At 43.3% G+C, this 22,024-nt stretch overlaps 1 protein-coding gene across 1 annotated transcript; it reads left to right on the forward strand.

Annotated features, from left to right (window-relative positions):
* The first annotated feature begins 2,853 nt into the window (after positions 1–2,853).
* slc22a17 (solute carrier family 22 member 17) lies at positions 2,854–21,969 on the forward strand. The gene is made up of 10 exons (XM_084102660.1): positions 2,854–3,242; positions 3,702–4,309; positions 7,785–7,888; positions 8,460–8,614; positions 15,744–15,909; positions 16,997–17,112; positions 17,268–17,376; positions 18,351–18,574; positions 19,192–19,303; positions 20,479–21,969. The coding sequence occupies exons 2-10, from the start codon at positions 3,878–3,880 to the stop codon at positions 20,753–20,755; spliced, it is 1,695 nt and encodes a 564-aa protein (XP_083958786.1). The 5' UTR covers positions 2,854–3,242; positions 3,702–3,877; the 3' UTR covers positions 20,756–21,969.
* The last annotated feature ends 55 nt before the right edge of the window (positions 21,970–22,024 follow it).

The following is a 22,024-nucleotide window of genomic DNA, read 5'->3' on the forward strand; positions in this document are numbered from 1 at the left end:
GTTTAATTTTGTATTCTTCAGAGATTCTGCAGTGAATATTTCTCATGGTTGGTTTGTTTTTTGAAAGTCAGTTTGTATATCGACACACAATCTTTGAAGTTTTGACGAAAATATAAAAAAAATCGACGAATCTATTTTTAAAATGTTTTGTACCGAATGTCTTCTCAGCTAAATCTAAAACGTAAAGGTTACATCTTACAATAAGGAAAATTAGAAGTATTTCTCATCATTAGTTCATGTAAACTAAAGCATTTATTCAGTTTAGTTAGTTAACTTCAGCATTAACTATAACATTATTAAAATCAAAAGTTGTATATGTTAATATTACTTAACGGACCTGACATGAACTAACAATGAACAGTTATTAATTAACATTAACAGATTAATAAATACTATAACAAATGTTTTGCTCATTATTAATGTATTAATTAACGTTAAATAACGAGACCTTACTGTAAAGTGTTTAACAATTAAGCAAATTAATATCTGAAGCAAGAAAAATGCATTACAAACAAATTCTGGACGTCAAAAATAATTACTTTGCTAAAATAATTTGGCTTTATTTCAAGGCGTCTGTTACAGTGCAAGTACTGAGTAATAATTATTAACTACATGTACTTAGGATTAGGTGCATGTAATTATGCATAATTTATAGTTATTATTACTACAGTAACTACATGTAACATGGACCGTAATTTGTAATTAATTCATTGTTGTATGAAATTACAAACACGCATGACAGAGTTCACATGCTTTGTATGTATTTGTATTTTTATACAGTTTCAGTTTCTGTTCTTCTGACATATATGAAAAATACTCTTGACTTTTCTATTAATGTTCAGTCGTGTGATTTTATCGCTTAAGAATATAATGATAATGGGAACTTTAGAATTCTAATTCTGAACTTTTGAAGTTTTACACCAAACATACAAAACCACAGACTTGTGACATGAAAACTAGCTCTTCTATGATTATAAAAAATCCCACAAAACATGCATCAGAATCTGCATTTCCACAGATGATCCGCACACTGAATCCAGCAGCGTTGCAGATTTGCCTCTGAAATGAGTTATTATTTGGTCAATCTGCATTGATTGTAAATTGCACAACACAATAGCAGACTGTCATCTTTCCTCCCTTCAAACGGACACGATGACACGGGTGTTTGAGCGGGAAGAGCTCAGGCCGAGCTTCAGTGGGACGGATGAGATTTCAACACATGTGGGACAGTGCGCTGGTGATAGCATCACGACACTGGGGTGTTCAGGTCTTCCTGTGGCTTACACTGATAGCACTCGCTCGGGGTTATCTGGTTCTGGTTACCCGTAACACCAGATGAACTGAGGCTGATAACACACAGGGACACGTCCACTAGAGAACACTCTGACATTTATTAATTCACACAACTGTTGATGTTTGTGTGTTGTAACTTCATTCCGTATGGCTGTGGAGCAATCTGCGGTCCCAGACCTGAAATCTGCCACAGTGTGAGGAAAGAGTGTGTTTCAACCGAGCCTCTGTTACTCAACAGCCAGAGGACAGGCTGAGATGCGAACGCTCAACACCTGAACACACACACTCACTTCAGTTCAAATTAAAGTACAACATTTAATACATCATTTCATATAAGAATATTTTGTTTTATTTTAAATTGATATGTAACTTTTGTTATAATATAATATATTATACACAATAGCATGGTACTATCATGATGCTTGTCTGAGAAACTTTAATACTTAACAGTAGGCCTAAAGTTTTACTTTAAAAAAAAAAATATATGTATAATAAAAATATTATAATATAATGAAATTATGTTATACTTATAATATATATATATATCATTTATTTTGAATTAATATATAATATAGTAGTATTTAATTGTATTTTAAATTAATATATAACATTATATTATACAGAATATCATGGTACTATCATGATACTTGTCTGAAAAACTAATATTTTACAGTAGGCCTAAAGTTTTACTTTAAATGTAAATATAAATTAATAAAAATAAATTATTATAATATAATAATATGAAATGATACTATATCATATTATATTAATATATTATATGTTAAACTAAAATATAATCATTTATATATTAATATAAAATAAAATATATTATACAGAAATAGCATGGCATTATCATGATACTTGTCTGAAAAAAATAAAATTATATATATATATATATATATATATACATATTATGAGTTTATTAAAATAGAAAATTAATTATTATTATTATTATTATAACCCCATTTGGCAAAAATAAAAAAATAAATTCTTGAGCAAAAACTCTAATTTAACACTTAAATTTGATAATTTTTTTCTACAACAAAAACAACAAAAAAAGACATAAAAGTAATTTTGCTTATGTATGTATTTTGATTTAAAAATGTTCAGATATTATATTTGTACTGGAAAACAACAAAAATACAGAGGAAGAATTTTTAGCATAGTACAATCATGACATGTCTAAAAAATAAATAATTGTAGATTTAAAGTTTTATTTAAAAATTAATGTAGAACTTTTAATAATATTTCATATATCAATTGTCATGCCATTTTAATGAGCTTATGAGTTTTCTTTGATAAATGTAGTAGGTCATCCTTTCATTTCATGCATACAGACATTTCACATAGACATACTGACCACAGCCATTGTGTACTGTTTTTTAAATAGTGCGCATGTAGTAATATAGTGTGTAATGCCTATGCAGTTTTGTAACCGTTTTAAAATAAAAATCCTTTGTAACAGTTTTCCCGTGTGGTGAAATGGCGCCCTCGTGCGGTCGTGTGGCTGTACTGCAACTGCGTCTAGTAGAATGTTTCCGAAGCTGCCCGAATGTTCCCGATGTTTTCCGACACTGGCCGCCAGTCGGGCCGGTTTTTCCGCCCCGTCCGCGTCTCGGTGCCTGGATCCGTTTCCGTCCATGGCCGTCATCATCTCCGAGACAGCGGAGTCCAGGCTTTATTTACCTCCATTTAACGCGTTTGTTTGGCGTCGCGTGCGGCGGACAGAACGCGTCAGATCAGCAGAAGTGAAGCGAGGCGCTTTTGTTTGTGTGTGTGGAGAGACGTTTATTACGCCGGACTGAACGGGCCGAACGGGTCCAGAACACATCAGAACATCATCATCATCATCATCAGTGTGTGTGTGCTGGAGTCCTCCTGTAAATCAGCTGATGTGATCAGTGTCTCATCTGTGTCTCATCTGGAGACATCAGCATCAGCAGTAGCAGGTGAGGGTTCGCTATGCTTTTAATAAATAAATTATAAAGTCATTTTCATAACAGGACTTGTGAATGATGATTCGAAGCTTTGCTCATATGCATGATCATATTCGTGTTTATGTTCTATGGTTTCATCACTGCAGTTGTTCTCTCTATAATCCCACTTACATAACACTCACATTCCTCCAGTTCGTTCCTTCTATTCATCTGTTCATTCTTTCATTTTATTCTTTCACCTGTTCAGTCTTTAACTTTCATCTGATGTATTTTCTTTTATTCTTTAGTTTCACCTTCAAGTCATACTTTCATTTGAATTTTCTATCTATCTATCTATCTATCTATCTATCTATCTATCTATCTATCTATCTATCTATCTATCTATCTATCTGTCTGTCTGTCTGTGTCTATCTATCTATCTATCCATCAGATCCAGCACTCATATGATTTAATTTCCTTTTTCTCCTGCAGGTTGTTTCTTGTCGTTCGGTCTCAGGCGGCGAGCAGAGGAAGAGAGAGAGTGAGAGACACAGACAAACGTCTATCTTTCTCTCTCTCTCTCTTTCTCTCTCTCTCTCTCTCTCTCTCTCTCTCTCTCTCTCTCACCCACGACCGCGTCAGTAAGGAGCCGGTCTCTCAAACGAACGATGACATCACCCTCCCCTCCGCTGGGCTCCCCGGCCCCGTGTCCCCCCCCTCCTCCCTCGCTCCCCTCCTCCCCCCCCTCCTCCCTGCCCCTGCCCCTCCCCCCCACCGGAGAGGTCATGATTCTGGCTCTGGGCCGAAGGAAGCAGCGGCTCCTCATCGCTCTCTCCATTATTCCCAACCTGTTCCTGGCGTTCCTGCTGTCATGTGACCCGCTCCTGACCCTGTCCTCGCCCTTCCGCTGTCGTCTCCCGGGACCGTCTCCCGTTCCTCAGGCCGCCAACGCCTCCATGCGCGCGGAGAAGGGAGACGGAGGACTGGCTCAGTGTAAGCAGTTCGTGTTCACCAACGGGACGCCGTCGGGTCTGAGGGACTGCGACGCCGGATACGACTACAACGTCACCGAAGGACTGACCAATAACATCGTCACAGAGGTGGGCCGACACTCGCAACTAATCAGTTTAAAGCTCAGAATCAAGATGTTCAGAAAAATGTTGCTCTTTTTACATACAATGACGTCAGACCAGGATCCATTTCATTGTATATGTAAGAGATAATGTAGATCCAGCCAGTTGTTATCTCAGAATAATCCCGACAGGGTGATCAGGATCAGGTCGCACATACACACACACACACGCACGCACACACACACAACTGAAGGGGTTTATTCTGAGATAACAGACACACACGCACGCATGCACACACACACACACACACAACTGAAGGGGTTTATTCTGAGATAACACACACATACACACACACACACACACACAACTGAAGGGGTTTATTCTGAGATCACACACACACACACACACAAATACAACTGAAGGGGTTTATTCTGAGATAACACACACACACACACACAACTGAAGGGGTTTATTCTAAGATAACACACACACACACACACACAACTGAAGGGATTTATTCTGAGATAACACACACACACACAACTGAAGGGGTTTATTCTGAGATAACACACACACACACATACACAACTGAAGGGGTTTATTCTAAGATAACACACACACACAACTGAAGGGATTTATTCTGAGATAACACACACACACACAACTGAAGGGGTTTATTCTGAGATCACACACACACACACACACAAATACAACTGAAGGGATTTATTCTGAGATAACACACACACACACACACAACTGAAGGGGTTTATTCTGAGATAACACACACACACACATACACAACTGAAGGGGTTTATTCTAAGATAACACACACACACAACTGAAGGGATTTATTCTGAGATAACACACACACACACAACTGAAGGGGTTTATTCTAAGATAACACACACACACACATACACAACTGAAGGGGTTTATTCTAAGATAACACACACACACAACTGAAGGGATTTATTCTGAGATAACACACACACACAACTGAAGGGGTTTATTCTGAGATAACACACACACACACACACACACACAACTGAAGGGGTTTATTCTGAGATAACACACACACACACACACACACACACACAACTGAAGGGGTTTATTCTGAGATAACAAGAAGGGGTTTCTGTGTTCAGTGGCTGTTATCTGGGAATAACACACCGCTGGATGGCGCGATTGACCAATCAGAATCAAGTATTCAACAGAGCCATGTAATAAATAAATATATATTTATATAATACACAATTTTTTATACACAGGGTCCCAGAATTCAAGATTTAATTGCAAAATTTAACTTTACAAAAGAATAGAATGGCATCAGATGGTACACTGCAAAAAAAAAAAAAAAAATTACTTGATAAGCAAAATGACAGAAGAAATTAAGTTTATTATTAAAATGGAAAATTATCATTATTATTATTCTGACCCAATTTGGCAAAAAAGACCTAAAAGTAATTTTGCTTATGCATGTATCTTGATTTTAGAATGTTCAGATATTTGCTTTGAAATCAATAATTGGTAACTTTTGTGTGATTCATCAGTTCATAAACACAAGCCATCGTCAAACTTAAAATGTGGGGCTTTTATGGTCCTTTTTGGAGCCCGATCACTGCAAAAGTGCCACGAATAAAAGAAAATAAGTCAAATGGTTCTGTCTCATTTTAGTATCTTTAATATACTAATATTTTGCAATAGTTTTTATTTTTATATTTTTCATTTTAAAGGTTTTAGTCATTTTGTTGTATGTGTGTGTGTTAGTTTATTTGATTGTATTCATTTTAATCCAGTTTTAGTTTTGGTAACACTTTATTTTACAGTATCCTTGTTACACGTTGCATGTAATAATAACTATAAATTATGCATAATTACATGCAACTAACCCCAAATCAAACCCCAATTCTAACTCTATAGTAAGTACATGTAGTTCATTATTATTACTCAGTTCTTACACTGTAACACAGACACCTTAAAATAAAGTGTAACCTTAATTTGATTAATTTTAGTACTAGTATTTAGTATTTTAGAAGAAATGTTATCTTAAACATAAAGTAAATCAAAATATAAACTTATTTTAAGGTAATTGCTATTTAGACTTTTAAAATATTTTTCGTTTTAGTTAATGATAACAACACTTTTATTTAGTTTTTGTGTGAACTAACCATATGATATCATGTCTTTAAACAGGCAAGATGGTGAATTCAGGCACTAATACAGAATAATGCAATAATCTAAAGAATATTTTTTTTTTTGTGTTATATTAGAAAAAGTCTATGAACATGTTGATTTTAATCCTGCTGAATGTCACAGAAGTGTGATGCAAGTAATTGTAATTTTCCAAAAAATGCTTCATGATGCGACATAATCACAGCCAATCAGAACCTTTCTGACATTAAATATGTGAATATTGACTTTGTTCTAGTGCGATGCTGCGGAGATCGAGGAGAGTCACTGAGACTGTGTTGTTGACACACAGCACTGATAAGCTGCAGTGACTTTCTCACAGATGAACTTGAAATAGATTTATCTCTGGTTGTTAATCACGCTTCGTCTGGGAGGGACGCGTGTCTATGTCTGTCAAACTCCATGTCCAGTGAAAGGTTGACACACGCATTCATCAGATTCCTCACTAAACACGTCTGAAGTTTTTATTTAATCAAATAAACAGCAGGTGTTGGTTTATATATAGACTCATACACATTATTCCTCCCAGTCAGGTGTTTCAAGTTTGTGGATTTTCATTTAATCAAGGATGCCAAACTGGGAACAATCTAAAGATAGTTAATGCGTTCATTTAAGGAGTATTTTGTGTTTAGTGTGTGTGTGGGCTGAAGTTCTCCACCCTGAAGACGAGTCATGTGTGCAGAAGAACTGGTTTGGTCACATTTCAGCTGATGATCTCTTTTGTGGTCATGTCATCATGCAGCTGGTTTGGTCACATGACATCTGACTCTATTTATAGTGTTATTTACAGTTCTGCCGTTATCACTTGTTAACAAATAAGTATTCTTTACTTCAATGAGCTCATTGTTTCTGCTTTAAATTATTACATTGTTTAAATGCATTTTTTTTTTTGCATAAATTATTGAATTGTTTAATACATTTTTAGCTAACTGTGATTTTGTTTATGTACATTTCTGAAATACATAACTTAGACAGTTTCCTCTGATAACAGATCACTGTAAATTGTAATGTGGGCTCATGCATTTTCCATAAAGCTGCTTTGAAACGATGTGTATTATGAAAAGTGCTATAAAAAGAAATGTGAATTGAATTGAACATCAAACATGAAGTGAAACTAAAGCCTGGTCACATTTTCCGCTTTAGCGTAGAAGAAAACATGAACTTGTGCATCTTCAGGGCGTCTTTGGAGATCACAGTGTTACTGTTTCCTTACGAACAGGAAGTCTTTTTAATTTACAAACTGTTTGCGTGTCCCTGCTACTGCTACAACTGACTTCCTGTCTGTTCTGGCTTCACTTCCTGTTGTTTCCAGTGGGATCTGGTGTGTTTGCGGTACTGGCTGGTTCCAGTAGAGGAGGTGTGCTTCATTCTGGGAACCCTTACAGGCTGTCTGGGTTTGGGTTACGCGTCTGACCGGTGAGGAACCGTCTGGTGTTGGTAGGGGTGTCACAATATATTGCAATACAAAAATGCAACAATATGTATTGTGAATAACCCAAAATAAAAATGACTGTGAGAGGAAAAAAATAATTTTTTTTGAGTATTAGTGTCAGTACTACATTAAACTACTATATATAATGTTTAATATAATGTATAATAATGCAATGGGAGAATATTTATGGCTCCTGATTATGCCAAATGTCTGATGTTACCAGTAAAAGTGTCCTACATTATTTTAAATATGTCTAGTCAGTGAAACAGATCAAGCATATTCATCTACAATAATTCTGTTTTCAGCTTCATAATCATGAATATTGTTATTCTGGCGTCTCTATTGTCCTGTGATTTGGGTTTCAGCACCAAGGCCAAGCCTATTCATTTACACACACAATATCATATCAAATATAGCATTCTAATCATCAGTACATTTTTTACTAATCTTTTATCATATGTCTGGGAGTATCGCAATAATATCGTATCGTGACGTATCGAATTGTGTCGTTTTTGATGTTATTTCTGTATTGAGTTGTGCTGTTCTTGTGTTCAGGCTGGGCAGGCACAAGTCCCTGCTGGTGTCTCTGACCCTGGCGGTGGTGTTCGGTGTGCTGGTGTGTGTCTCGCCCTCGCCGCCGGTCTTCATCTCCATGCGGTTCTGTCTCGCCGCTGCGAGCGCTGGCGTCTACCTCACGCTCTACGTCACACGTGAGTCAAACACACACCGAAACACACACTCAGCAGTGTTTGTTTGCTGTGGGTTTGGGATGATATTACACTGCAAAAAAGTGCAAATATCTAAACGTTCTGGTGCTGTTCGCGTGACGGTCCAAAATGACACATTTTTAACATTTTATTTCAATGAAATGAATGTACTATATTTTAGTTCAATGATGTTTTATATTTAATTTGTTGTACTTTTAGGCGATTTTATGGTAGTAAATTATATTTTTGGAATAGTTATAATCCATTTATTACCTGTTAACCACTTTTTGAGCATAAAACTGAAACTGTTGTAAATCTTGAATGCTTTGGAGCAACAGACTTAAGTTTGGTCTCTTTTTACATATGGCAGATGATTACTGAAGTGAAAAAGTGAAACAAAACAGTTATAGAAATTTAAGTTTATTATTATGAAAAATGCATAAAATACTATTTTTATATTTTATATGAAATATTTATTTTCCAAAACATGTTTTACTCTAAAACTGTCAGAAAAAAAAAATGTAAACAAGTTGTGTTCCAAATTTGAGGTTGATATCTCAAAAATGTAGCTTTCAGTAAGATTTTGTTTGAGCGCAGTACCAAACATTTCCACTTGATCGTTTCCCATTCATTTCCAATGCGTTCATTTTTGACCACGGACAATACAAGACTATTTTTTTCAGGAATTCATTTAACCTTTTCGAATCATGTCCATCATTTTTTTGTGTGTTCACATAGCAAGTGCCAAAACCTTTACCAAGTTTCATACCATTACAATGTAGTAAAAATGTCTGAAAATACAAAAGTTTTTTGGTCGAAAACAGATCCAGAGGTTTCAATCAACCCACTGCGAGTGAACTAAAACGTCTCGGTTACGGATGTAACCCTCGTTCCCTGAGTGGGAACGGAGACGTTACGTCGGATGACGACGATTGGGGTTTCGCTTAGAAGCCTATCACCTTCGAGTATATAAAACGAGCCAATGGCAATGAAAATGCCATGGGTCTGCGGAATTTGCATAGCGTAACTCCGCCCGCCGCAGGGGGTATATAAGGAAGTACGCTGGCACAATGCAGACATGCCTTCGCTGAGGAGCCGAGACTGGCCCCAGGCGTTTTTCAGCGGTACAGCGGAAGTGGCAGGAAGACGTAACGTCTCCGTTCCCACTCAGGGAACGAGGGTTACATCCGTAACCGAGACGTTCCCTTTCGTGGTCACTCCGAGTTACGTCGGATGACGACGATTGGGGTTCCAGTCTAATCACGCCACCTCGGCTGTCTTCCAGTGCCCTGCGTAAGTCTGAGCTCCCTGTTGTGAGACTAGCACGAACGAAGGAGTCCTACTTAACACAGGGATACCAAGGTACACTGGGAAGCATATCTCAGAGATAAATATGCAATCATGCCCAGCCATTGATGGGGGGGACTTAGAATACACATATGACCCAGAGGGATGCATATGGAGAATCACTGGGGTGTCCAGCCGCAGGTGGAATTTTAAACCCCAGGGGTGGCAAGGTGGCTTGCCAAGGGAAAGACACACGCTCACAAGGAGACTTACAGTGGAAAACACATGTGGGGGTCGCCCAGAGGGGGAACCATGCACATGGAAGCACCTAGTCAAGCGCAAAAGCTGCGTTATGGCAAAATGGCATAAGTCAGGCGTTGACGTCACCAGTGCTGGAGGAACTCAGAGCTTATCAGACTCACCTGAGAGAAATATCGCACGTATCCCGTCCGTGGAGAGGAATGGCGAGCAAGCGAAGACACCTGAGCAGAATCTAGCACCGGCTGGTTGAAGCGAGTACATGAGAAGAAACTGGCTCTACTCGGAGATTATAGAATCTCACGAATGTGTTGGGTGTCGCCCAGCCTGCAGCTCTACAAATGTCTGTTAGCGAGGCGCCATGCGCTAGAGCCCAAGAGGAAGCCACACTACGAGTGGAGTGGGCCTTCACACCAAGGGGGCACGGACGACCTTGCTGCTGGTATGCCAAAGCAATGGTATCCACTATCCAGTGTGATAACCTTTGCTTTGAGAGAGCCTTTCCCTTCAGCTTCCCACCATGACAGACAAAGAGCTGGTCTGAGGTCCTGAAACACCGTGTTCTGTCTACGTAAGCACGAAGGGCGCGTACTGGACAGAGCAGTGCCAAGGCTGGGTCTGCCTCCTCCGAGGGCAGCGCTTGCAGGTTCACTACCTGGTCTCGAAAGGGTGTGGTAGGAACCTTGGGCACGTATCCAAGCCGGGGTCTCAGGATCACGTGAGAGTCAGCCGGCCCGAATTCCAGGCACGCTTCGTCAACCGAAAATGCCTGCAGGTCCCCTACCCTCTTGATGGAGGCCAATGCAACCAGGAGCGCTGTCTTCATTGACAGGAACTTAAGCTCCACTGATTGCAAAGGCTCAAATGGAGCACTCTGCAGGGCAGTTAGAACCACTGAGAGGTCCCAAGAGGGAACGAGGGGAGGACGAGGAGGATTTAGTCTCCTCGCTCCCCTCAGGAACCTGACGATCAGGTCGTGCTTTCCCAGAGACTTACCATCAACTGCTTCGTGATGTGCGGCAATGGCGGCAACATACACTTTCAGGGTGGAGGGAGACAGCCTTCGCTCCAACCCTTCTTGCAGGAAGGAAAGCACGACACTGATCGAGCATTTCGTGGGTTCTTGATGTTTAGAAGAACACCAGTTGACGAAGAGGTTCCACTTCAACGCATAGAGATGTCTCGTGGACGATGCTCTAGCGGAAGTGATGGTAGCCACCACCGCAGGTGGTAGGGTACTCAAACCTGCCTCGTCCCGTCCAGGAGCCACACGTGGAGGCTCCAAAGATCGGGACGAGGGTGCCATAAGGTGCCCCGTCCCTGAGAAAGGAGGTCCTTCCTCAGAGGGATTGGCCAGGGAGGTGCTGTCGCGAGGAGTACTAGTTCGGAGAACCAGGTCCGGTTGGGCCAATACGGGGCAACCAGAATGACCTGCTCCTCGTCCTCCCTGATCTTGCGCAAGGTCTGCGCAAGAAGGCTCACTGGGGGAAACGCATACTTGCGTAGGCCCCGCGGCCAGCTGTGCGCCAGTGCATCCGTGCCGAGCGTGCCCTCGGACAGGGAATAAAACAGGTCGCAATGGGACGAGTCGTGGGAGGCAAACAGGTCTACCTGTGCGTCGCCGAACTGATCCCAAATCAGCTGAACCGTCCGGGGATGGAGTCGCCATTCTCCAGCGAGAGGCCGAACTCGAGACAGCTCGTCGGCCGCCTGGTTCAGGTGTCCCGGGATATAAATGGCTCGAAGCGACCTCAGATGCTTCTGACTCCATATGAGGAGGTGGCGAGCGAGTTGCGACATACGGCGGGAGCGTAGACCACCTTGATGGTTGATGTACGCTACTGTTGCGGTATTGTCTGATCGGACTAGTACGTGCTGACCCCTGAGCAGCGCATGGAAGCGGTGCAGGGCGAGACGTACAGCCAGCAACTCGAGGCAATTGACATGCCAAAGGCGCTGGGGTCCTGTCCAGGAGCCCGCGGCAGCATGACCCTTGCACATGGCGCCCCAGCCCGTGTTGGAGGCATCTGTTGATACAACAACATGCCGGGAAACTCGTTCTAAGGGCACTCCGGCCCGTAGAAAGCTGAGGTTCGCCCACGGGGTGAAGGTCTGACGGCAGGCTGGAGTCACTGGGACTTGGAGCGTGCCGTGTTGCCATGCCCACCTCGGGACTCGATCGCGAAGCCAAAGCTGAAGCGGTCTCATATGAAGCAATCCCAGCGGCGTTACTGCGGCTGCGGATGCCATATGCCCCAGGAGCCTCTGAAAAAGTTTCAGTGGAACCGCACTCTTGCCCTCGAACTGACGAAGACAAGCCAGCAGTGACTGCGCGCGCTCGCTCGTAAGCTGCGCGCACATGGCGACCGAGTCGATCTCCATACCGAGAAAAGAGATCCTCTGCACGGGGCAGAGTTTGCTCTTCTCCCAGTTGACCCGAAGGCCCAGACGAACTAGGTGCCGGAGCACTAGGTCCCTGTGTTCGCAAACCTGGTCTCGAGAGTGAGCTAGGATCAGCCAGTCGTCGAGATAGTTCAGGATGCGAACCCCGTGTTCCCGGAGGGGAACAAGGGCTGCCTCGACGACCTTCGTAAAGACGCGAGGAGACAGGGCTAGCCCGAAAGGGAGAACCGCGTACTGGTATGCCTGCCCCTCGAAAGCAAACCGTAGAAACGGTCTGTGTCGAGGTAAAATGGAGACATGGAAGTAGGCGTCCTTCAGGTCGATCGCTGCAAACCAATCCTGCGGCCGCACACACTGGAGGATGTGTTTGGCCGTCAGCATCTTGAACGGCAGCCTGTGAAGGGAGCGGTTCAAGACGCGCAGGTCGAGGATTGGCCGTAACCCACCGGACTTCTTGGGTACAATGAAGTAAGGGCTGTAGAAGCCGGACTTCATTTCGGCTGGAGGGACAATCTCGATCGCACCCTTCGCCAGTAGGGTGGCGACCTCCGCTCTCATGACAGGGGCATTGCCACCGACCATAGTGAAGCGGACTCCCCTGAAGCGGGGAGGAGATCTCGCGAACTGAATCGCGTAGCCGAGCCTGATGGTTCTCGCGACCCAGCGGGACAGTCTGGGAAGCTCTAGCCAGGCCTCCAGAAAGTGCACCAGCGGGGTCATACGAACCACAGACGTACCGTCGGTGGGGCAGCGAGGCGGAATGACCGGCACCGGCGAGGGTGGCATAGCGGCCCTGTGCGGGGGCACGGTCATTAACCGCGTCCTGCCAGAGGAGGCCAGGGGAGGGCGCGCGTCCCACGGGGGCGTGCTCTGGCAGGGGTCTGGCGACAGAGGGGGATGAGAGGAGCGTGGCCCGTGGGCGGCGCGTGCTGTCATCCCGCACCTCTGGGACAGAGGGGGGCGGCAGTGGCGGGACCCGAGGGTGGCGTGCACTGTGGCCCTCAGGCTCTGTGGGCTCAGGATTGGGGATTTCGATTCTGTCTTTAACCACATTAGGGTGCTGCCCGTCGTGGGACGAGCAGCGGGGAGTGGAGAACAAAAGATTCTCCCCCGGCCCTCCACCGGGGGAAGGAGTGGCCCTGCTACCACCTCCTGAACAGAAAGGAAAGCCAATCCTGAGCTGCCCGTCTCAGGAGCGCCGCTTGGCCTGGCGTTTAGCGGGCGGCGGGGCTGGAGAGGGCTGTGGCGCCTTCCTGCGGCTTCCTCCACGACGCGGCCTAGATGACTGCTGCTGGGGCCGTGCGGGAGGGGCGGGAGCCGCAGGAGGGCGCCCTCGGCGGCGAGCAGGCTGAGGATTCTGTGCCGGCGGCTTAGCAGCAACAGCACGCCGGGGCAGAATATGCTTAATGGCCTCAGTCTGCTTCTGAGCAGTCGAGAACTGTTGGGCAAAGTCCTCGACCGCACCGCCGAAAAGGCCGGCCTGGGATATGGGAGCGTCAAGCAGACGAGTCCGCTCGGGCTCACGCATATCAGCCAGGTTCAGCCAGAGATGTCTCTCCTGGACCACAGCTGTGGACATCACCAGACCCAGGGAGCGCGCGGTCACTTTCGTCGCCCGGAGAGCGAGGTCAGTGGCGGCGCGCAACTCATCAAAGAGCCCTGGGTCTGTCCTACCCTCGTGCATGTCACGGAGCATCTTGGCCTGGTAAACCTGCAAGATGGCCATGGCATGCAGAGAAGCAGCTGCCTGTCCCGCCGCTCTGTAAGATTTCGCGACCATGCTGGACGAAAATCTACAGGCTTTGGATGGGTGCTTTGGATCACCACGTGATGAAGCGCTTGCCGGACACAGCTGCATCGCGACAGAACGTTCAACCGTGGGAATCCCAGTGTACCCACAAGCATCAGCTCTATCGAGGGGAGGAAAGGCGGAGAAAGCCGACGAACGATCGCGGGAAGACATGGGAGCCTTCCAGGACCGCGTGACTTCCTCATGCACTTCCGGGAAGAAAGGAATTGGGGTTGGGCGGCGACGGGTGTCAGCGGCCGCTCCCAAAAACCAATCGTCCAGCCGCGAGCGCACTGGATCGGGTGGCGGGGACCACTCAATACCAATAGCCGCGGCTGCCCGGGAAAGCATGGCGGTCAGCTCGGGATCAGACTCGGGCAACGCTGACACACCCGAGGGCGGCAACGCAGCCGAATCCTCACTTCCCGAGGACTCGCGCCCACCTTGTGATGCTGCGATCGACATGGTATCTTCCTCTGGAGCTCCAAACGAAACCCGCGGGGCCTCCGAAGAGGAACCAGCGATCTCAGTTTGTACACTCGCGGGTGCCGATGCTGAAGAGGGGTGTGTGGACCGTGGACGTGTCGGCGGTATGTCCCACACAGTTACCCTCAGGTCACCCCGGCCACCAGCCGAAGTACTAGCCCTCTCGGAGCCAGTAGATCGGGGTGTGGGTAGGGGGACTCTCGCTCTGACGAGCTCATTGAGTCTCGACCGCAGCATGGAGATGGTCATATTCCCGCAGTGGGAACATGAGTCATCCACGAACGCTGCTTTAGCGTGATCAACACCCAAACACGCTAAGCAGAGTTCGTGCCCATCAGAGAAAAATATCTCGCGACCGCAACCAGAAGTGCACGGGCGAGGCATCTTTAAAAAGACGTGCCACGTGCAATGCTCTTTTTGTGAGAGGATAAACTCCGCGGATGCTGAAGCGAACAGGGAGAAACACACTAACTGTCAGATCACTGAACAGATCAGCAGGGTAGTGAGCACTCGCTGAAATCGCCGTCACACCAACACCGGAGAGTTCGCTCGTCTCGAAGGTAAGAGAAGACTAACTCAGAATATTTGGCTTACAGGAGTGGAGAAATTCTCGGCTCCGAAGCGAAAGCATGTCTGCATTGTGCCAGCGTACTTCCTTATATACCCCCTGCGGCGGGCGGAGTTACGCTATGCAAATTCCGCAGACCCATGGCATTTTCATTGCCATTGGCTCGTTTTATATACTCGAAGGTGATAGGCTTCTAAGCGAAACCCCAATCGTCGTCATCCGACGTAACTCGGAGTGACCACGAAAGGGAACAACAGATACTAATATCCAGAACAGAATATGAAACGCTTGAATGCATTCTGTTAGTCATGACCTTTAAAGCAGTTTCCGTTGTGTTCCAGGTCTGGAGCTCTGTGACCCTTCCCTGCGGCTGCTGGCCACGATGATGTCCGGTCTGACCACGTTTGCGGGCGAGCTCCTGCTGCTGGCCGTGGCCCTCGGCTGTGGCTCCTGGAGGGGCCTGTTGGGAACCGGAGCAGCTCCGCTGGCGTTGTTCCTGTGCTACGGGTTAGTCCATGAGGAATACAACCTACTAATCAGCTTTTGTAATAATTATGCTCTAGCAAATGGTTCAGATGTTGCACAGTTCAGCTTGTATCATGTGGTTTTGGTTTGTATACTGTCACTATTAGAGGTGCACTGATAAGAAAGTTTGAGACTGATAACTATTATAAGGTCATTTAAGACAGCTAGATGATTCATAAAACATTTTACCAGGAATTGATGCCAAAACATGATGTGTTTATAATTTCATACCTATTCTAACTTATACTTCCACGTCACTCTTGCAGTTTCAACAAAACCTTAACACTGTCCTTCCTTTTATTACTAACTTTAGGTCCTTTTTAACCAATGTTATATATATATATATACACTGTGTATATACGGTGGTCTAAAAATAACTTCTTTCCACACCTACCAATGGCCGGTGACCATTTCAGATAGCAGTGAAAATTACAAAAATGTAATTAATGTAAAAAGTAAAATAGCACTGCATAGTCTTCACTGTATAAATCAACATAGATTAATCCTTATCAAAGTTGTTCAGTCAAAAGCAGTGAGTGATTTTCCTTAGTCTTCTGTTGTTTGATTAGTGTTATTATAGAGACGTCAGCAGGTTTATTAGGCTGCTGTCACTTTAAGAGCGAATGCACGGATCCAATATACTGATACACATACGTTTTATTTCTGTTTATGTTCAGTAAAAAAATTCAGTGATGTATTTACCTCAGCAAAATTCACAAAACATCACAGAAACCCAAAGCTGAAGTTTACTCGGGTCACCGGGCGATCCCGGGATCCCTGAAACAAGTTCTATGAGCTGCAATATGAAAAAGCTTTTCAACACTTCATCAGCCTAAATGCAAACCGACAGCGCCTTCAACCTCATTCAGAAATATTGATCTAAAATTCCCTGTGAAGCATCAAAGCTTTAAGAGCAGCCAGCGTGCATTAGCGCTTGTTAGTAGTGATGATCGTCCCGCTGGCGGCTCAGTGTCGTTTCTCCCGGTGCTGTTTGTAGAGCAAATGCTGGTATTACTCTGTGAAGCTGCTCTTTTTGCTGGCATTTAAAGATCAGTTTGTTTGTCTTCAGGATCCCGGGAGTGTTTCCCGAATCGCCTCGCTGGCTTCTGCTTTCCGAAAGGACGGGAGACATGAATTCCTTCAGCGAACGGAGCGAGCGGCAGAGAGATGACGACAGTTTCACGGGTTAGTTTAAAAATATCTGTCTGGTTGACGCTTGGAAATGTTCATTTTGAAACGCAGACAGCATCAGTTTCTGCTGGATGTTTTTCGTCTAATAGTTGCTCGGTTCTCAATGAACAAGAATGCAGAATGAGAGTGTGTTATTGTGTGTGATGCAGAGATGGACACAGAGTCGTCTTCATCCCCTGGACGTCCTCATCTGTCCTTCCCAGAGCTGCTGCACAGCAGAAACATCTGGAAAAACCTGTGTGTGCTGGGATTCACATCGTAAGTGATTCCTACTGTTTATACTTGCCTAATGTGCAAAAATGAACAACTTTTGGAAGTTGGAGGCGGACTGCTCTTGCAAAATAACAAAATAGCTCATTTTCAGCTGATTGTCATTTTTGACGAGAAAAACTAAACGTGTTTCCTTCAGGAAGCAACAGTGTAGATATAGAACAAACATTTAGTGAGTACTTACACACCAAAAGTATTGGTACACACCTCTTAATTCTTGAAATTAGGTGTTTCAATCAGACCCATTGGCACAGGTGTATAAAATCAAGCATTTGGGAAAGACATTGGTCGTTCTGAAGAGCTCAGTGGATTCAAGCATGGCACTGTGATTGGATGCCACCTTTGCAGCAAGTCGTTTCGTGAAATTTCATCCCAGCTAGATATTTCACGGTCAACTGTAAGTGGTTTTATTGGAAAGTGGAAGTGTTTAGGAACATTTAGAGTGTGTGAAACTTCCACTGGCATTAATATCAGCACAAAAAATGTGGGTTTCCATGGCCGAGCAGATGCATGTACAATAGCAAGTGTCGGATGGAGAGGTGAGTGTGGAGTGTTGAATCGTTCTGGCAGATTCTCTCTTCCAGATAATTATTCTTATTTCTTCTATGTAAAGCACTTTGAATTGCCATTGTGTATGAAATGTGCTATATAAATAAACTTGCCTTGCCTTCCAGTAAAAGGAAATCTTAATACTTCAGCTTACCTAGACATTTTAGACAATGCTTTGTGGGAACAGTTTGGGGAAAGCCCTTTTCTATCCCATCATTACTTGGTGCACAAAGGTCCATAAAGATGTGGTTGGATGAGTTTGGTGTTGAAGAACTTGATAAAATTTGCGGGCCAAAGTCTAAACTTTAATTGTAATGATCATACTGACTATTATAGTCGTCAGTGTCACATGATCCTTCAGAAATCATTCTAATATGCTGATTTGCTGTTTTATTTTGTTGCACTGTGTCCAGGTTCATCTCTCATGGCATCAGTCACTGCTACAGCTCCTTCAGAGGTGACGTCAGAGGGATCACCCCCAGTTTCTATTGGACGTACCTGCTGTCTGTGTGTGCCGGGGGCGGAGCCTGGCTGCTGCTCTGGGCAACAGTGGACAGGTTTGGTCGTCGTGGAATTCTTCTTCTAGCCATGACCTTGACCGGACTGGCTTCCCTAATCCTGCTGGGACTCATGGACTGTAAGTGTCCACGGGTTGCTTTCCTGACACCATACACACATACTAATGACAGTATTTTACTCTGTATTCTCAGGTGAAATTTCGTCTTCAATTCAAAACAATAAAGAAAGGAATTAATATTTAATTATTTATTTTTAATAATACAGAAAAATGTATACTGCATGTGTGCACATTGTCCTTCAAAATCTCATCACTTCAAATACTGTAAATAAATAAATCTCATTCATTACTGTAATACATTAATAAAATCATCCTGTCTGGACACAGTGAATTTAAAATATATAAAGATAATAATATATATATAATATATATAAAATATCTATAATATTCTGCATAAGTTTAGAACAATAAATACTACAGGGATGCATACTTATAATTGCACTTGTTTAAGTAATGTTATAATGTTGTGCTTTATTGTTAAGTAATTGTAAATGCATGTAATTGTTGAAAATATCACAACGCAAAACAGTCTTTTATGGAATATTTATATATTTTGTGAGTGAAATATGATCTGGATGTTTTGTGAGATTTGCACACAGAATTTTCTGAAAATGATTTATTTCTTTGAGGTATTTAGGGTCTCAATGTTTGACGTTCAGATGAATGTGTCCCTGCAGATCTGAGCGAGTCGGCCATGACCGTGTTCTCCATCATGGGCCTGTTCTCGTCCCAAGCGGCCGCTTCCCTCTCCATTCTGTTCACCGCTGAAGTCATGCCCACCGTCATCAGGTAAACACGCCAGTCCCGCAGGGCTGGTTACTAGCACACCATGATAACACCTGGCTTATTTTAGCTCCTGAAACAGCAGAATGCAGGTAATGTGTGGACAATGAAATGGGAAAGAAAAACAACACGCTCACACCCGGGCACCAGAGAGCCGGTTAGGGATGTAATTTATGCATCTGCACCGTGTTGTTCTGGCTTCCCGCCAAGAGTGTTTCTCCTGGGATGAAACTGAGGGAAGATTTGCACCCGTTGTTAACTTATTAGCTTTAAAGCAAGGCCAATGGCAAGGTCATGGGTTTGGTTCCTAGGGAATGTATGAACTAATAAAATGTAAACCCTGAATGCATTGCATAAAAGCATTGGCCAAATGCATTATATATGGCTGTTATCAATAGTCTGATATTTAATTGTAATGTCGGAAGCACTTTATTGTGATCTGCTCAGTATTATGAGGAACTCAGAGACGTAGCGCTACTCATGCTGTTGAAATTTCCTACATCCCACTTATTCACAATTATTAGTTAATCACGTTCAAGTACTTTGTTGTCAGAATGAATAGGAATCATGGAGGAAACAATGTTCACTTATGTCTAATCTTAGCCTAAATTTATTGAAGATATTTGGTTAATATCCAATGAATTTTGAATAAAATGTAGCGTCACATTCATTGACAACCATATAAACATTACCCACACTATTGTATAGGCTAGATCTAGATTCAGAAATTTCAGTAAAATGCTGTTTTTGCTGTGTCAAATACATACAATATGCATCAAATAATTTTTTTTTATAGATGTAAATGTACATGTGTGTAACGGCGAGAGAAAACAATGTAGATGTTGTGGGAAAAACAAATAAAATTTAGTCACAGTGATAGTTCTCTTCTTCGTCGCTTATCGCTTCTCAGAGTCGAAGTTTTCTCAGAGTTTCCCAGTCGTGAGTGGCCACTCGTCCAATTTCTGACTAGGAAACTCATATTTACGTTAATTCCAATTGCACATGAAGGCAGCATCAGTACTAAAAGAAGCCAACGGCAAAAGTTCCATCAGAAACAAAATGTGCTTCTACTTTTCTTCAACCAAAGTTGATCACTTGTTGGGAAACATTTCCATTTAGACGAAAGATTTCATAGAACCTGTGAATGTGATGTTTCTGACGTTCCATTGTTGTGTCCGCAGAGGAAGTGGAGTGGGAGCCGTCATGGCGCTGGGTTGCGTGGGCCGCCTCAGTTCTCCTCTCATGGATCTGCGTAATCACTACGGATACTTTCTGCACCATGTGGTCTACTCGTCTCTGGCCCTGCTAGCGGTTCTCTCAATCCTGCTTCTCCCGGAGAGCAAACGCAAACCGCTTCCCCAGACGCTGGTGGACGGAGAACAGTACCGGCGTCCTCCGCTAGTGCGACGGAGGAGGGATAACGTTCCTCTTCTCGCTACTCCCAACCCAGAGACCTAGCCTTTACTCTTCAAGCGCATATACAAGGGGGATCGTCCTTGGAGTCGCTCCCTCTCAACCATGTATCAGTAGTCATTCCTAACACCCATCGGTGGAGTCGTCCATCATAAAGTGTGAAGGAACTGCAGCGTTCACAAACGCTCCATCTTTTTAGCGCACAATGGCATCAACCATGAGTCGAGAGTGAACACTCTAATTCAACACTGAAGTCTGACCCATGTAGCATCCAGTGACTTGATACTAGTATTAGACCGTATTTAACTTCACAGAGACAAGGGCTGAAAATCACAGTGGTCGTTCTGAAATCTATTTATCCCTTTGAAACTAGGCTTATGTTCTCACTCCAGATGGAATTGGTTCTCTTAATTCTTGAACATGTTGCTGCTAAGAATGGCGATCCCAGAGGATCGTTGAAGGACTGATCGTGTTTTGGGCGAGAAACACTGAGGATCGTTTTCTGTGCACGCTGATTGGACTGAGGCATGACACTTATTATTGTATGTTACACGTCACATTTGTAGTTAAAGGAATATTACAAGTATTAAACTTGAGCTCTACGTGCAGCAGCTGGGACTCGCTGTCAGTTCAGCTTCCCAGATTTTATTATTTTGACCCGTCGGTATTGCATAACCAGATGCTAATTTTTGTCGCAGATGATTTATCGAACTTCACAAGTTAAATAATAACGTTTTTACTGAATAATCTATGTGTAGTACATCCTTAATATTTTTAGCTTTTAATTGGAGTAATTTGACAGCTTAAGTTGTATTTAACCTGGAATATTCCTTTAATAGGCTGATTGCTCATGATGTCCCATATTTCTGTTCCTCACCTTGAAGATCGAGGCTGAAGAGTACGACAGCAGGGGCATGGAGCTCATTTGAATGTTGACACTGTGTAGATTTATTTATGTCTAATGTCTGGCTCTGTAGTTTGCCTTTTGTCTTTGCCTATTGCATTCGGATTCTGAAATAAGGCACATTGGAAACACAAGTTATGTAGCTTTTCCTCGTAAACGCCTCTTTGTGTCTGATTTTTTTGAAATGCACTTAATAGTTCTGAATTGTAAGTAATAATTTAATTATGATCATCACTACTTGAATAATAAGGATAATAGTAATAAGTCTGATGATTGCGCAACAATTACTAAACAATGCTGTAATTATTAATAAATCTTTAACCAATATAGTTACAAATAAAATCATGAAAAATCATTTGTTTGTCAAGTGATTAGAACTGAAGGCTCAAGCTGAAATAGCCTTTTCTCTA

Source organism: Abramis brama (assembly GCF_963993115.1).
Source record: "Abramis brama genome assembly, chromosome: 24".
Classification (NCBI taxonomy): domain Eukaryota; kingdom Metazoa; phylum Chordata; class Actinopteri; order Cypriniformes; family Leuciscidae; genus Abramis; species Abramis brama.